This window comes from Mya arenaria, chromosome 16 (assembly GCF_026914265.1).
Source record: "Mya arenaria isolate MELC-2E11 chromosome 16, ASM2691426v1".
NCBI classification, from domain to species: domain Eukaryota; kingdom Metazoa; phylum Mollusca; class Bivalvia; order Myida; family Myidae; genus Mya; species Mya arenaria.
Window position 1 is genome coordinate 15,049,246 of NC_069137.1, and position 18,733 is coordinate 15,067,978.

The following is an 18,733-nucleotide window of genomic DNA, read 5'->3' on the forward strand; positions in this document are numbered from 1 at the left end:
AGTGAACATCAGCATGTCTTCTTTACATTCTTCAAGTATTTTGTTGATGTTTACTACTTGGTTATCCTTACTCTCTTTTTAAATTCTTCCAATGTAATTTTCTCCATTGTTCTTGATAACCCGATGAAGAATTCGCTGTACTCAAACTCCTTTTCAATGTCACTGAACTCGATGTGGCCCCTAAATTCTTCGAACCTACCCATAAGCATTAAGAAACATGATGTTTTTTCTCTCTTGGTTCCTCTGTGGTTAAACCATCTGTTGAAGTCCTCCTTTAGTGGATCATCTGGCCCCTTTTTTGATATCCGAACTGCCTCCTCTGCCTGTTTTCTTTTAATGTGTATGTTTAGAAGTAGAGTGTTTGTTATAATTTCAGGTGTCTCTGTACTAGTGGAATGTATGCAGCCACTTGCCTTCAACATAGCTCCTCTCTGGACCCCTTCTAATGGCTTTAATTTCATTTCTGGCACAGTCGCAAGTACCTGAGCACCAAAATCCATAATCCATGGGAGGACCAATGACCTGTTTAACTTCATGTAAGTTGACTGGCTGCATCATTTGTTGCCTTCCAAGAATCTATCTAGTGATCTGAGTGTTTTAAAACCAGATGCATCTCTTTCTTGTACATGCTTTTCAAATCCAACTTTATCATCTATTATAATACCCAACAATTTCTTGTCTTAAATAATCTCAATTTCTCGAGTGCCTCTTGACACCTGTTGGTAATACTCTTCATGTCTTCATTAGTGTTTTTGACCGCTTCATTTGCACTCTCGTGGCAGTTCCAAGTTGACACATCGATGTATTTTCTCTGAGCCTGCTGAACTGTTTCTTTAAATTTATTCCGCTCATTCACCACCTCTTGCTTGTTAGCCGGATCAGCTCTTTTTTGATATTTTCTTTTTGCCTTTCTGTAATTCAAACTAGCTTCAGTCAGGTCATGACACCAGTATCCTTTGTTATATGTGCGTACCACTTTTTGTTTTTATTGTCTTGTCAACACATTTCAAGACAAGGTTATGGTCAGAGTTCAGGTATACTTCTTGACCTTTCCAATTTGAAATCTTGGAGCTTGGGTGATACAATAGACAAGTCATTGATGTGGTCTTTTCTTGTTGGCATGTGGTTTTTCAGCACTACTAAACTTTTCCTTTGTGAACAATCATGTCAAGTCCTTCTTAAGTTGTTATTGGTTTTGTCATGCCAGTATTGACGATGAAAATTGAAGTCATCTAGCAATATAAGAAGTTTTCCATATTTGTCAATTACATTTATGATTTCGAACAGTTTGTGAATCATTTGATTCTTTTCTGGTGGAATGTATATGGATCCAACAATAAATGAAGTCTTGTTTGTATATACTTCGGCCCAAACTGCCTCAACATCACATGATCTCAGATCTTTTATCTCAAATATTTTCAGACTTTTGTCAATCATAAGACACCACCTCCTGGTTTATTCTTCTTTCATCCAGTGCCACTTCCTTTTTACTGATTCTTTAATGTTGTTTCCTGGGTGCCAAATTTCTAACAGGGCTAATATTTGTATTTCCTTGGCTTTAACTGCATTTTCAATAAAGCCAAATGATGTGTTTATAGATATTATATTTGCATGTGCTATTTTCATATGTTCAAGTACAACAATACAAAGAAAAGAGAGTATTAAAACTCTATAGAGTTGAATATCTTTTGTATTTTTCATCATATTCCTTTTTGTGAGAATGCTTTATGAATTGGTGCTTGTTTCTTTTTTTCAATCTATCATACAAGTCAAAAAATTCTGGGCACTTTCTGTAGCTAGCTGCGTGATCCCCGGAACAGGTTTTACACTTTCAATTCCTCTTACAGTTTTCTGTATGAGATACTGCACAGTTCTCACAGTATAAGTCCTTGTTGCAGATTGCCACTATATGCCCAAATTCTTGACACTGGTAACACCTTGTTGAAATGTTACGCTTGGTCCGGTATGCTTGCACTACAATGTGTTTCTTCTCTATTGTGATCTTGCTTTAAAAAAGTTTCTGCTGATCTTCATAGGAGAAACACTCAACAATTAGTATTGGCAAGGGTTTTTGAGTATCCCTGGGGGAATGTTTAATAATACATTTTATCACATGCCTACCCTTGTTTTCCATGCAATATACCCATTACGAATATTTTTATCTTACACCCGTGTAAGATAACATATCAGACAATTATATTGGCTAGACTAATCACACCGTCCCTAGATATCCCTCCGCATTGTTTGTAAACAAAATGGTTTAAACGCAAGCAAATACTTACCTCAATAATGAAGAAATATCCAGTCAGTCAACAAATGCAGCCACAATAATGACAAATAGCACAAGAATATTTCAAACATCTCCATCTTGACAAACACAGTCAATATGCAATCAATGCCATTTTCTTGCCAGTTTAATCAGCTGTCAGTTACCAAAAACAGAAATACGAATTCTGCAGCACAGGGTTCTCCTTATCTTCCTTCTCTCATGACGGCTAGAACATTATGTTCTCTGGAAACAATCTTGGTGGAACTTTTACAACATCAACATCCACGCAGTACAGAGTAAGGCTTCGCCGTAATCATCTGCATGTTATGAAACTCCATGTACACTAAGAAAAGCTGCAAAATCATCGTAGAAAGCGACAGCGAATAACTTTTAAATCCGTGCACAAAGTAAAACTTGACAAACCGATGTATGTCATATAAACCGCGTAGTAAATGCATGTACTCTCGGTGTGACGTCATCAAATTGTGTACTTATAGTTTTTTGGTTAAAATTGTTCATTATTCATGTTGTTGGATATTTTACTACACATTTTCATATTGGTGACTTGTTAAGCGCTTTATAACAATTAAAACTTGATAACTTCTAGCTATTTTTGTCATTTTCATATGGAACTATTTATATGGCGCATCGTTGACATTCCACTCTGAGTGCTTTGGCTGTCAAATAATGGGTTCAGAAAGTGGAACTAAATCGGTCATACAAACACCGTTTTAAGCATGTGATAAAAAAAGATCTGACACTCGTTATCATTTTATACAATATTTTTTATTAAACTCGTCCATGAAAGTTGTTAGTAAGCTCGCCAGACGCTCGCTAACTAACAAATTTCATGAACTCGTTTAATAAAATCTTGTATTAAATGACTACTCGTGTGAGATCCTATATGTCTATTTTCTTCAAATCATCCACCCTCAGAAAAGAACATTCCGAGTGCCACCAAGAATTACAAACGTCACACTGGATCCAGGGTTTGATTTGTTCATGAGGCTCTACGCTTCTACAGGCACAACAAATTGTGTTTTGGTTAGTTTCACTCTTTACAGAAACAGAACTCACAGGCGAGGGTGATTTTTGTTTACTTGTTTTCTTTTTATTTGTCTTTCTTTTACCAGCCATTTTCCATATATCAATCGTTGTGTTAAATATTCAGGTTTTATTTTAAAATTGGATAAAATAAAGTTTTTACCTTCGAAAGTCTTCAAAATGAAACTTTAGCCAGCAAACCAGTATGTCGTCCTTGACTTTGTTTACAAATCTCCGGAAGTCCTGATCAGCTGATTTCTGTCCGCTCACGGAAACGCTCAAACCCCTTTCAAGCCTTTATCTCCGGTCGATTTTCACCAAAAATATATCAAACTACTCGTTTCACTCATTTTCCGTATAAGTAAACAACTTGACGCTTAGTGACGTCTCTTTCACATTATACATTTCCTCAATACTTCACTGTAGGAGGAATTCCATATCGCTAAAATTGGAGGGAGTTTCCAATTCTCATTGGTCCTCTGTGCTGTGACGTCATCAGGGTCGTGCTAAAAGGCTGACGAGAGCGCCGACCATATATATATATATATAGATATATACAGAGAGAGGGAAAAGGCTGACCAGGCCAGAAAAGGCTGACCGAAACAATGAAAAATGAAAGTTTTAATATTGCATTATTTTGTATGGGTTATTTAATTTCTGTGTACTATTTTTATAATTAGAACATTTCCTCAATACTTCACTAACCTGTACACACAATATATATGATTATAAGGACATTTATTGTCTTTGTAAAAGGGAGAGCTCACGCCTATCCGATGTAAACATATGAACTGCGCAGGCGTGCCCAAGAACCGAAACGGTTGTTAAAAACGGTCACAGTGCAATAAATTAGATAAAGGAAATGCATGCAGATCGTTAAATGAGGGGTAATGAGATGAAATGAGAACTCACATATGAAGTCATAGAAAAAGACATAGAAACAAAGACATGACAGACAATAAAACCCTTCAGATGACTATGTTACAATCTAACCTGTGACACAAGTTACCGATATAAAGCCAGATTAGACAAATACGTTTGCAGCGCAATTATTGTTTTGTTAATTAATAATTTTGGCATTAATTCAACAGCATTTACAAAGTATACACTCTATAAAGGAAAATAACTTTGCTATCAGATGATTATTGTCGATAAGTTTCATGCTGGCTGACCTTATATCCTGATTAATCGCCCTTGATCTGAAGGTGTCGCTCTCCGCCATTTATATGTTTTAAACGACACTAAGTTACTGTTTCATTCCTGGAAGTTTTGCAGGGTATCTATCGAGATTAGTTATAATTGATTGAATCAATTTCCTAGGCTTGGAGATAGTGTATCCTTTTGTGAATAAGGTAAGACACGAAGAAACCATTGCCATTTTAAAGATGCACTCTTACTCCTAAATAAGATTTACCATAATTAATACAATTGTTTGAATATATTTAATAGGATGAATACATATATCTAAAAGAATGGTTTTATGAAGGATACTGGGTTTCATTTGAAAGAAAAATACAGAAAACACGGTATTTCTACCTTATGAGACGATAGTAATCACAGTAAATCTTTTAGCACTCGCCAATCATTTAATATTTTTGCGTTTTCAGCTATTAAATACATGGTAACAATCTTGTTATCAGTAATTAATATTTTCCATAAATGCATTATTTAGTAAGTAATTTTATCACCCAAAACTGATGTTTGTTATACATGTGTATGTATTGATTTTCAATAAGAATATCACTTTAAAATCGAGTTCTACATTGTACAACTGCATGATGCAAGGCATTGTTTCTGTTATGACATTAACCCACATTTCTCCAATTTCTACATTTTATGACCCGTCCTATAACAGTGTGTATGGAATCCTACAATTGCCTTTTTATACCAGCTATATTTGGTTGGGATAGAACCATTCTGAAACTTATCCTTTGTCTGTGAAGGCCATGTTTATTATTGTTTTTTCAAGAGAAACATACGGTTGCACTTACACAATTATCGGTTAAAGCAGTGTTTATTGACTTTTCAAGTAAATCACATAAATACACATATTACCATTGTTGGTTAATCGATGTTTATTCAGTTTGCAGTAAAAAGAGTTACACATATTACAATTATCAGATAAATCGATGTTTATTGAGTTTGCAGTAGAAACACAGAGTTACACATATAACCAATATCAGATAAAGCGATGTTGATTGAGTTTTCAAGAAAATAATACAGTTGCATAAATAAAGTTGTCGGATAAAGTGATGTCTATTGAATATTTAAGAAAAAACACACAGTTGCACTTATAACATGAGATGAACTTATTGATATCACCCTAATAAAGTCATGACTGTATATTCGATGATAAAACCACACGGTCTCTATAACACTAAATCAGTTTCTCAAGCAGAACAATCACTAATGGCAACAAAAGCACACTCGTCGACATGGAAACGGGAGTTGCGGCGTTGCAAAGATCTCCATTGCAGATACAGGCATCTACGTCGACTCCAAACTGTGTATCAGATTCGCAAATGTCCGGTAACGAATTGGACTCGCAGGTTCTAGCTACTCCTAAAAAACAGTGTCAACTGTAATTTATAAACATTATAAATGCGCTATGTCGAAATTGTTGTGGCTCCGGAAAAACTTCGAGATAACAAACATTCGATATAACCGACATATAAAACACATCTTACTCAACCAAAAACATTTAAACAAAATCAACATAACCGGAACATCGAAATAACAGAATTCGACATTTAAATATTTTTTATGTAATAATAATGAGTTTTCATTGCAATAGACATTATTTTTTCTTGAGCACGGATCGATATAAATATATTTTCCCTACCTATTCGTTGTGGGTTTTTTTCAGACATTTTTTTTTTATTTTGGATATGTATAAAATTGCAAAAAAAATAAAATCGATTGGTAGATATTTAGTATTCATGGCCTATACATGCTATTGTAAACAAAACGTGCGTGTGAACTTTGAATATCATTTCTTACTCTGTGCCCCACTAACTTCGCCCTTTGCTTTGCCACAGGCGACACACGAATCCTGAGTAGGAGCAGATATGAAAGGGTCTTTGCAATCAGTATTGGTGATGCTGTCACATACATAACAACGGATGGCGCTGCTCATTCCTGAAAGATAAAGTTAAAAACGGTGTCAGGGTTACAACAGTAGTAATCGTAGTCGTTGTAGTAGTAGTCGAAGTAGTAGTAGTAGTAATAGTAGTAGTGGTAGTGATAATAGCAGCAGCAGCAGCAGCAGCAGCAGCCGCTGCAGCAGCAGCAGCAGTAGCAGTAGCAGCAGCAGCAGAAGCAGCAGCAGCAGCAGCAGCAGCAGTAGCAGTAGCAGTAGCAGTAGCAGTAGTAGTAGTAGTAGTAGTAGTAGTAGTAGTAATAGTAGTAGTAGTAATAGTAATAGCAGCAGCAGCAGTAGTAGTAGCAGCAGTAGTAGTAATTAAAGTAGTAGTAGTAGTAGTAGTAGTAGTAGTAGTAGTAGTAGTAGTAGTAGTAGTAGTAGTAGTAGTAGTAGTAGTAGTAGTAGCAGCAGCAGCAGCACAGCAGCAGCAGCAGCAGCAGCAGCAGCAGTAGCAGTAGTAGTAGTAGTGTAAGTGTTGGTGGTGGTGGTGGTGGTGGTGGTGGTGGTGGTGGTAGTGGTATTGGTAGTGGTAGTAGTGGTGGTGGTGGTGCTGCTGCTGCTACTGGTGGTAGTAGTGGTGGTGGTGGTGGTGGTGGTGGTGGTGGTGGTGGTGGTGGCGGTGGTAACGGTGGTAGTGGTGGTAGTAGTAATAGTAGTGGTGGTGGTGGTGGTGGTGGTTGTAGTAGCAGCAGCAGCAGCAGCAGTAGTAGTAGTAGTAGTAGTAATAGAAGCAGTAGTAGTAGTAGTAGTAGTAGTAGTAGTAGTAGTAGTAGTAGTAGTAGTAGTAGTAGTAGTAGTAGTAGTAGTAGTAGTAGTAGTAGTAGTAGTAGTAGTAGTAGTGGTACTGGTAGTGGTAGTGGTAGTATGTAGTTGTAGTATAAGTAGAAGTTGTTGTAGTAGCAGTAGCAGTAGCAGTAGTAGTAGTAGATGTTGTAGAAACAGTAGTAGTAGCAGTAGTATTGGTAGTAGTAGTGGTAGTTCTAGTGGTATTGGTAGTGGAAATGGTAGTGGTAGTGGTTGCGGTAGTGGTAGGGGTAGCAGTAGCGGTTGCGGTAGCAGTAGTAGTAGCAGCAGCAGGAGCAGTAGCAGTAGTAGTAGTAGTTGTAGTTTTTTTATTATTGTTAATAATTGAGTTTCTATTAAAACATTTGACTCAACATTCATAATTACACACCCTTGTGGCGGATCTGTTGTCTTGTGTGGTAACACACTTGACTATCGATCCATGGGTCGCAGGTTCGATTCCCTGCCGCATCACTAAAGAAATCTGAACTTCTTCCGGGTGGGACTTTATATGTGGATCCTGTGTGACAGTGACATACACTGTACACGTTAAAGAAGGGTAGCTTTAACCAGGGTTACATTCTGTCCGTTCACTATGCTCCGTAAGCATTGAGTGACTCACACTCTTATCGGAGCACTCATCAAATCGGCCCTATTACGCGACTGCGAGTATAAACAAGCTTATTTATTAATGCGTGTGCCAGTGGTTATGCACAGCACATAAACATGTTCGTCATATACGATCAAATTTCATGAAAAGGAATAAAGAAAGATTTTCCCCAAATGTTTATTGCCAGTCTTTAAAGCTGCACTCTCACAGATTGCCCATCTTAGCAACTTTTTTTTTATTTTTTTGTCTTAGAAGATTTTTTTTGCGTAAATATCGGCAAACCAATATAAGATTGCTGACAAAAAATCAGATCGTAGACTTTCATATTTCCGTTCGAAAATAAATGTTTTATGGCTTAAACCGTTATTAACGGTTAAAGAAAAATGCATAAAACATAAAAAAAACTAAATAATAAGTATCAAAATATGTGTTCTGATAGCACTCCTATATAACTGGTTTCTATGGATTTTCGCAAAAATTGGCTCTTTCCAAGACAGAAAATAAAAAAAAATGTCAACACGTTCAATATGTGAGAGTGCAGCTTTAATTGCAATATATATATAATTATAAATTTGTCTGCGCTTTATTTCATTATGTTTATTAGGCCAAATAAAAATTGGGCCGTTTCAGGTTACTCGACCGACCCTATTTTTTCCCGCCGACCCTAACCTATTTTTCCCTGAAAAAAAATGTGATTTGGGTACGAAAAGCATTTGTTACGAAATGTATGTACGAAAATTTGACAATATTAAGAGTTGGATTTCTGAATGTATCTACCGTACTTCACCTTAGAGTTCGGACACCTTAAAATAATTAATTTTTCGCTCTCCAAATTCATAGAACATAACCATTTTTACATTTTATCTACATGTATGGTACCTGCCTTTTTCTTCATGTCTGCATTTTACCACTAATTAATATATCTGTAGTTATCAATGGTTATTACGCCTATAAGTGTAACTCCTTCATCAAGTTAATTAAAATCCTATTCAACACCATTTTATACATGCATTGAAATGAATAAACACCTTTTATCCGCTTCAGATCAAACAGTCACATTGTGTGACGTCACATAACTCTCAGTTATACCCACAAGGATCTCATAGGATTGCTATGCAGGACTAATTTGTCTGGGATTGTAACTTAAGTATTGCATTTCTAACTTTAAGTCATCACATTAAAAAGTTACCTGTATCATTGAATGTGTTGACTTTTATTGTTCTATTGATGTTTCAATGAGCATTACTGTACGATTATTGCTTCATAAAGTCTATATTAAAAGTGTGGTACAAGTTTGAAAGTTTATTGGCGGATCGTTTTACAACGATGTCATTTCTGTGTTTTTTTAATCTCTTGATTGCCCTTGTTGTTTCTTTAATCCTCCATTAAATATATCACACATTCTTTTCAACAGGCAATAAATCGTTTAGGATGGGTAGTAACTAACTAACTTATCACAGTGCTGTATACGGTTAGGTAATCTAGCCAGGCATTGTAACGATAATGATCAATAATTTTTGTCTGTGAGACTTAGTAACTGTAAGTTACAATCGATGTCCTATGGGTGTCCGAAAATTAGGTACCTTAAATAAATTATTTTTGAAAATAATAATGGATGTCCGAATTTTTAGATTGTCCGAACTCAAAGGTGAATTACGGGTAGTTTGTGCTTGTGTGGCAGGTATAATTCAATTCTTGAACTATATTTTCTTGTCAGATACAAATGTGTCAGATACTGACTTTCGGATTGATATGTCAGACTTAAGTGTGCAATTTTGGCAATAAAACCGGCATGTTACTTGTTCTTCAAACCTGAACCCCCAGGTCCTCTTGACAGCATTGAGGTTTCCTTGGCTGATGGCTTATAATGGTAAATTTGCTGTCCCACTCTTCATGTAATTATGTTACAGGGAGGTTAGCATTCTACAGAGGGCGATTGAAAGCAAAAGGGTGCATAAAGAAAAGTAAAACCGTTCTTGGAAAGTCTTAAATAATAGCAGAGTGGTGTACCATAACTTAGTTGAAATCCAACCATCATTGTCAAAGTATTTAACCAGACAAATAAAGAATGTTTCCTTTGAAGCATGGAACATGTTTAAAAACTACTGATAAACCTGAAAATTGGTGACTTTTATTTTTGTTACTTTCTGAGTCAACAGTTACTGAAATCAATATATCAAAAAAATACTAAAAAAAATAAAAAAAATATTCCGACCTACCTACCCTATTTTTTTGGGCAGTGTTACCTGAAACGCACCTATTTTTTTTATTTGGCCTTAGCTCAACATGATTTTTTTTTTAAAGGCGCTATGTTTCATCGAAGTGCCGGACGGAATTTTCCTTTCATGTCTAGATTTCAATATAAATGTCTGTACTGTGTGCAATACAATGCTATAAGTGAAAACACGCTGTATGCCGAATTGCGTAAAGTCTAAAATGCACCCAGCAGAGGACAAAGGCGTGGCTAAGGTTGGGCTAATTATATTTGTCACTCAGGAGTGGGTTCGTGTAATTTAGGGTAATGGTTAGTAAAAGGTAATGCCACGTAGTCGCAGCCGCAGCCCAATTTAAACTTTTAAGCGTGCAATTATCGTGTTCTACCGGTTGCCATGTAAATGTTAAATGACATGAAGTGACATCTTAATGATTAAGAATGGGTGGAGTGAACGTAGCAGGTTATATTACCGTCGAAAATAGTGTAATATGGCTAAAAACGTTACTAACGGATTAAGAAAAATGTATAAAACATCAATATTTGAACTTAAATATGCAAATCCGCGATCTGATTTTTTTCAGCAGTCTTATATCACTAGGTTCCATGCATTTTCGCATAAATTGATTTGTTCAAAGACAAAAAATAAAAAAGTCAAAACGTTCAATTTGTTAGAGCTTCAAAGTCACTCCGTCCTTTCCCATTATTCGTGGTTCTATTTTGTTCGCGTTGTGCGATTTTCTTATCAAGCACAAAGCTTTGTTAAGTTCTTAAACGAAGGAATCCGAAAGTTACAAACAATTTGTAGATTTAGATCAATAGCGTTTGGAAAACTTTTAGATATAATTTTCTAAACCCCATCTAAAATTGTCCAAGTACACACTTAAATAACAATATCGGAGCAACACAAATAGATGTAGACCTTTCTATTGAATGCCATTTATCTCAATATATAAAGTTGTTTGTTAATACGGGCCACTAAGCACTTTACGATATCATATGTTGTTTGTTAATACGGGCCACTAAGCACTTTACGATATCATATGTTGTTTGTTAATACGGGCCACTAAGCACTTTACGATATCATATGTTGTTTGTTAATACGGCCCACTAAGCACTTTACGATATCATATGTTGTTTGTTAATACGGGCCACTAAGCACTTTACGATATCATATGTTGTTTGTTAATACGGGCCACTAAGCACTTTACGATATCATATGTTGTTTGTTATTACGGGCCACTAAGCACTTTACGATATCATATGTTGTTTGTTAATACGGGCCACTAAGCACTTTACGATATCATATGAGATAAACTTATTCTTTAACATTTTATATCTAATAACTAAATGTGATGTTGCATTTTACGTTTTTAATACTGTTTATGTTATATTTCAGTGTGTAGATTCATCTGTATTGAATCCTACTGGAATCCTTCTTATATGTGAATTGTATGAACATTAAAGCTATAGAAAGCATTAGTCTTTGTTAGTGAAAACCGCACACTAATTGGACAATTACTACGAACCACAGCTTGGTCTTGCCTCGTAATACATGTATTATAGACCTTCACAAAGGTCAGGGGTGAAGGTCGAACCTTTATATAGATACCACCGGAGTAAAGCTGTCTTGACTAAATATAGCAAACAAAATGTCTTGGGCAAGCCAGCCTTCATATAGATGTTGGTTTAAACTGGATGTGCACTGGCTAATATAAAGAAAATCGCGCGGCATTTCGCTCTGAATAAGTGAACAATGAACATTTATGTTTTGGTCATCTATAAACGATAAGTCGGCGTCGGCCTCCTCGTTTTGAAAACCAAAAACAATACTAACTATTACATAATATCTATGAAGTGAATACTGAATTAGCTTTTCACTTTAACACATGCACTTTAATTTAGCGCTAATCAGTCTTTCGCAATATTTGCCTTTACCAATTTGATTATGCACCAGTCAATTGTAACTACGACCCCCAAGGTCCGGGGAACAGTCGGGACTTAGCCAAGCCCGGGTAAAATCCCCGCCCTGCGGGAACGAACTGATGATAAAATCCCCGCAAAATGCCCCCGCACCCCAGGGGCCCTAGGTAAGGCCCATATCCCCGCTATATTTGGCGCGAAGACAAAACCACCGCATTCATCCGGCCTTGCGGGGCCACCTGGAAGGTAAAATCACGGCCCATTTTCCCGGCTATCCCCAGTTTACCCCCGGACCTGGGTGGGGGCGTGGTTACAATTGACTGGTGTATTATGAAAAGCAGTTTATTAACAGCCAAATTCCATTGGGTTTTCGACGAGTGTCCCTCAATAATTATCATTGACCTTGTGCATCTAACAAACAAAAAAAAGACTGTAATCAATATTATTATGCATGCTCACATTTTGTTATGTGCAAGATGCATTCGAATTATACAGCAGTTTTGCTTGTGGTTTAAAGATGCCGAAAAACAGACATTTTTTGCATGAGCTGGTTATGTTAATACAATATTTTCATACAATCGTCGTAGCAATGTAAATAGTCTTGTGTTTGACTTGACTCCATTGCAAACCTGTTATTTTATACATCAGTGTTTTTTTGGAATTATTTTTACCGCGTGTGCCCTGCAAATTAGGTTTAAAAAAATGGGAAAATTACAAAATCATGCCAAAATAGCATATACATTGTATAATGGCAAATATACATGTTTCCACTTTTCATTTTATGCATACATTATGCTGTGAAAGAATTATTGTTTTCAAGATGTTTATTATTTTTTAAAAGATTAATGGATTTTTTATTCATTAGCGTAAGCTCCAATTATCCAATTGGGCAAAAAATATAATTTTTGTGAAAATGGACAATTTTTTCGCAAGGGGAAACCGCCTTTAGAAGGCGGTAATTTCCCCCACCCCCAAAATCACTGTACATGAAATAAATATTTCTGCTAATCTATTTAATCATGTTCATATCTTATTTATTGTATTTCAATCTCTCTTGCGGAGGATATTTTGAAAAAAATGAATTACAGTTATCTTTAATTATTATTCTTCAATATAGTCTGAATCATTATTACAATTTCACAGCTAGATTTACCGTAATTGTGTAAAATCATATTAATAATATAAAATCATTTTATGACTTTAAAATTTGGGAACCACGCTAATATAAAAGCAATTTTATCATAAATGACGTCGCCATCAATAAATATTGTCATGTTTACATGTTTGTTTATTAAAACTACTAAAGCAATAGCCTTTTACGTTAAAGCTGCACTGTCACAGATTGAACGTTTTATCAACTAACTTTTTTATTTTTTTGTCTTGGAACGAGCTAATCGTTGCGAACATTTAGGGAAATCAGTTATGTGAGACTGTTGACAGAAACTCAGATCGCATGTTTTCATATTTATTTTAAAAAAGTGAAATTTTATGCATTATTCTGAAAGCGTTTGTAATGCGTTTAGCCACAAAACATTAATTTTTATAACGGAAATATGAAGAACTGCGATGTTATCTTTTGTCAGCACTGGTTTTCCGATATTTACGCGAAAATTGGCTCAGTGCAAGACAAAAAGTAAAATAGTTTTCAAAGCACTAAAGTGTGTATAATAAAAATAAAATATGGCATTCGTGCTCATTCAATACGCTCGTTTTTAAATCATTATTAATTACACAATATTACATAATGCACTTTATTATAAAAAATAAATGTGATAACATTTGTAACATTGACATTCAGTGCTAGAAAAAGACGGGGAGATATTGTAAGTGATAGTTAAAAAATAAAAATAAAATATTCCAACAAGAACGGTCATTTTAACGAGTACAAAGAAAAACAAAACACTATTCTAGAAGGTTAAACTGATCCCCTTATTCAAAATCAATGCATACACATGTCCAACAAACATAAATTTTGAGCGATAAACCTGTAACTGCTTACTAAATAATGCATTCATGGAAAGTATTTATCACTGATAACAAAAGTGGGTAACCGTGTATTAAATACGCAAAGGAATTAAATAATTGGTGAGTGCTAAAAGTTTTACTGTTTTACTGTAATATACTATCGTCTCAAAAGGTAGAAATACCGTGTTTTCTGCACATTTATTTCAAATTAAACTCGGTATCTTTCATGAAAACCATTATATATGGCATTTATCATATTTTATGGGTTTAATTGTGACAAATCTCATTTTGGAGTAAGATTGCATCTTTAACAAAAAAATTTTTTTATCCAATAACCTTATTTTGCTTCCGATCCTACACTGTGGATTTACATCCGTAATTTCCAAAAAACTGGTGCATTTGTTATTTAAATTAACATGCTAAAATGTGCTTATATTTTATTTATTTATTTACAAATGTGATATACCCTGATAAAGGTCGGTTTCGTACAGAGTCCCCCCCCCAAAAAAAAAAGAATAAAAATAAATAAATATGAAAATCAGTATTAAATACTCATTAAATATGATGGTTGTCTGGTTGGCGCAGTGGTAAGCGCACTCGCTTACCGACCCAGGGTCGATTCCCGGCATGGGTGCATGTGTCACCAAGCCGGACAAGCGAGTTTTTTTCCAGGTTTCCCCACAATACAAGAACACACTCTCGCGTAAAATCGTGCCAACGAGAGCGATTAATATAATGTTGAAATAAATTGTTTCACAATCGTTGTAAAATAAATATGTTTAAACTAAACATTAAATATCCTCCATAAATGTTACTAATATTGATATAAGTTAAACTATGAAAAATATATTAGTCTTACCTGCAAAAGTAACCAATAGGAACAGAGGCAGTATACAAAGAACTAATTGTGATTTCGCCATGATTTCTGAATTCGTTTTAGATACTTTGTCACTCTGAAGACCCCTTCTCAAATGAAATCTGCTATCTCTGAGTATATATTTTATGCATCAATCAAATTTGAAATTGCAGAGGTTTTCTAAAAATCTAAAAAGCGCGGAGACCTTATCAATTCGGGCTGAGTATGAACCTGTTTTTTGATAGCATAACAAAACGATCGGCTACCCAAGATGTCCATATATGGAGATTGCTTGTTTTTGCGAACGTGATAACGTCGACGAATATGAGTCTGGTGAAATAAAACTTGAATGAAGAATGAAGGATTTGGCCTAAAAAAATTGTTTGGTTAGGGTTACATCCTTTTCAAAAATAGGTAGGGAAGGTAGGCTTTTTTTATTAGGTTTATATAAGACTATCACTTTCATCATAGCGGAATGGTGTTAAAGTTATCTTCTGAGTAAGCATTTAAGGTTTTAAACTACATATTGAAAAGCAATTAAAAAAAATATATATAATTTTTTTATTTAGTTTTTCATTTTTTTTTCAAACTGACTATAAAAATGGTACGGTCGACGCCTATTCCGTAGGTAGGGTCGGATAACCCGAACCAAATGTATTTTTTTAGGCCTAACGATTTTTAATGACAGCGTTATGGCTTGACCCCGTCACATCCCCAGGTGTGACTTAAACTTAATTTGTAATCCAAAGAGGGAGTTTTGCCCCCAACGGTTGATGGGATATTCGCCAAAAGAGTTATTTTATACCCTTAATCCACAAGACCTGAGGAGATCTCGCCGGAATTTCGGGTTCAAAATTAGAAATTTACCATGAGACCAGGTGCTGATTTAAGCTATTTGGATGGGTTTTAGGTTCAAGTCACTTGATTGGTTAGCTGAGCTGATCGGATGAGGGATTAAGTCTTATGATTGGGTTGCGGGTTCAAACCATTTTCATGTTTAACTAATTTGACTTTAAGGATAAAAACAAAAAAGCATATGACTTATGTACAGATGAAAAAATAAAAGCGAAAAATTAATGCTTCTTGGGAATTTGTGGCCACGTAGCCATTCATTATTATTTTTTTATAATTACATGTATTTTTTTATCTGTTCACTCTCACGCTCTTATAACTAAATTTTCAAAAAATGATATCTAAGTAGGTTACGGTCAGGCCTGATACGTGCCTTCTTATGTGTCTTGGCAGATAAGGGATATATTTTCGAACAATGTATGGGAAACATGTTTTTTTAAATGTTAAAGTAAACTGAAATTGGTTTGTGTCCTTGGTAGGGTTTGAACTTACGGCGGTAAACAGACAAAATACTAAAAGTTCTGGGCCTAATTCACTTACATATTTTAGAACATTCGGAAAACTTCGGCCATTTTCCATAAAAAACAACCTTGGATGTTTCCCGGTGCATCAGTAGAAGTAGTTCGTATTTTTTAATTAATGGTAGTGATTTCACGTGTATTTTGGTATTACTGAGTTTAAATTGATTGTAAATTAATGGTTTTATTGCACAAATAAATAAGAATTCCAAGAGTAGAGTCATTAAGTGTAACTGCTTAATTAAAATTACTACGCGATCTACATGCAGTGTAGTTAAATGTTAAGATTTCTGACATTGTAAACCGTCCATATACGTCGGAGATTGTTACCGAAGGAAAATGGCCGAGGTGTTCGGAATGATTTTAGAACTTATTTTTTTATAACATATACAGCCATTTTGTCCATCTTGCTCCGGTCATATCATCTTATACAATAACAATAAACTTTTGCTTTGCTTAGTCTAAGTCTGACTCTCAAAATTATCTACTCTAGAAAGACATGAGTTAATATGGGCCCTGGATTTGAAATATTGGCCTAGCATTAGGCTACATATGAACCATTGAAAAGTATTCAAACGAGTTTGTTATCAATGGACTGCATTTCGAATGGAGGAGTGGTTTTCCATGTATATCCCTTCCCTGACTGCGTAGTTAGGGCGCCCGAAAACGAAGCGAAAGGTCGAAGGTTCGATCAAAAATAGGAGCTTGTTCTGAGATTGCCGGATGCTGACCAAGCAGCAAGCTATGAAATTGGTAGCTTTGCTGTTGCAAGGCGCCTTTCATATAGAATATGGATCGGGATTTAACATGTTCTTCGATCAAACTGTTTTATAAGTACAACGAATTGGCTTTTAGTTGAAGCCCGGAATTATAAATATTCTGTTTTTTTCCAAGCTAATTCCACCAGTACAAACAAAATTGTACCGTTTTAATATACACACATTATGCACCAGTCAACTGTTACCACGCCCCCCCCCCCCAGGTCCGAGGTATACCGGGGATAGCCGGGGAAAAGGGCCGTGTTTTTACTTTCAAGGTGCCCCCGCAGGACCGGGTGACCGCGGTGGTTTTGTCATAGCGCCAAATTTAGCGGAGATTGGGCCTTATATAAAGCCTCTGGGAGGCGGTGGCATTTGGCCGGGGTTTAACCATCAGTTCGTCCCCACAGGGCGGGGATTTTACCCGGGGTTGGCTGGACCAAAAGTCAAAGTCCCGGCTATTCTCCGGACCTGGATGACCGTGGTTACAATTGACTGGTGCATTACTTTGGAAACAAAAGAATCATTGATCCACTACATTAAATTCAATAGCTTGAATTTTATCTGTACCGCCATAGGAAATCCGAGTTATGTGAACTCCTGGTTACATGTATTGAATACGGTAATTCTATCAATTAAACGCTTTTAAAACTCAATTAATGACCTTGGTAAAATACAGATCAAAGCGGAGAGAACGTTTTCATGTAACAAGTTAAGTATTGTCAATACAGAATTTATCTTAACCCATAGATATAACATGGATGATAGCATTATTTCATTTGACATAACATTTCGGAAGGCACATAGTGTTGAGGTGGTTGAAAAGCAAGATAAGGACATAAATGCGCTACAAGTTGGTTATCTCAAATTTTTGCATTTTCCAAAAATATGAGTAAATTAGTTTTAACATCGTTTTCGAAAAACGATATCTGACAAGTTTAAACATCGTTTAAATCACTTCGCATTCCTGCTGTTATCTTGTATTTTAAAATGCTGATTTTTAGGTCTGGATTTTTGAAAAATAAGAGTTCTATAAGAATGCATTCTTATTTATCAGAGGTTCGATAATGATAAATCTTAAACTCTGATGCAATCGCTGCAAATTCGAGTGCAAAAATACATGTATAAATATATCATTTTCCTGATATTTTCGTCGACCAATCAAATCGCTCGTTACATTAAGCATACTTGACTTTTGAGCATTGATTATCGATACGGTGTTACGGCCACTTATTCAAATTTTATTAATTTTGTAAAGTTTGGAAACGATTATGAGTTTTTTAGCAAATATCATTATTCAGCCATTAACCATTAACACACAATGCATTCAGGTACTTAATTTCAGAATGGACAAATATTCTAATGAAGTCATATTTAAATGAACAAGTCATCAAATATTGAAATGAGGCTACGAAACATAAAATTAATCTTTAAAAATAAATATAAAATGCACAATATTTTACAATTGTATGTTTTATAACGCAAGTAGATTTAAGGTCAATATGATTTAATATTATCAAGACTTTATTTGAGGAGTTGGGGACAATATTGAAGGAGTATTTTTTGCGGGGGTTGAGCTGTAGAGGGTCGACAAAATTAATTGTTCTCACTCACTTAGGTTTATCAAATTTATTTTTTTATATCCAATCAAGTTCCATTCTTGAAATACGTATTAAATTTGAGTTCATATTTGTAAGAATACCCTGGGAGTAATGGAAAATATCTTTACATGTCGAATGCCTCAATACGACTGGTTCGAAAATCAGTTTTTACTTTCTATCACTCTCCTCTTTTTTTCTAC

General features: G+C 35.3%; 1 protein-coding gene across 1 annotated transcript; it reads right to left on the bottom strand.

Moving 5' to 3' along the window:
• Nucleotides 1-5,364: 5,364 nt before the first annotated feature.
• Nucleotides 5,365-14,944, bottom strand: LOC128222553 (protein quiver-like). The gene is made up of 3 exons (XM_052931617.1): nucleotides 14,808-14,944; nucleotides 6,314-6,451; nucleotides 5,365-5,875 (listed from the first exon to the last, which is right to left on the bottom strand). The coding sequence occupies exons 1-3, from the start codon at nucleotides 14,866-14,868 to the stop codon at nucleotides 5,691-5,693; spliced, it is 384 nt and encodes a 127-aa protein (XP_052787577.1). The 5' UTR covers nucleotides 14,869-14,944; the 3' UTR covers nucleotides 5,365-5,690.
• Nucleotides 14,945-18,733: the final 3,789 nt, after the last annotated feature.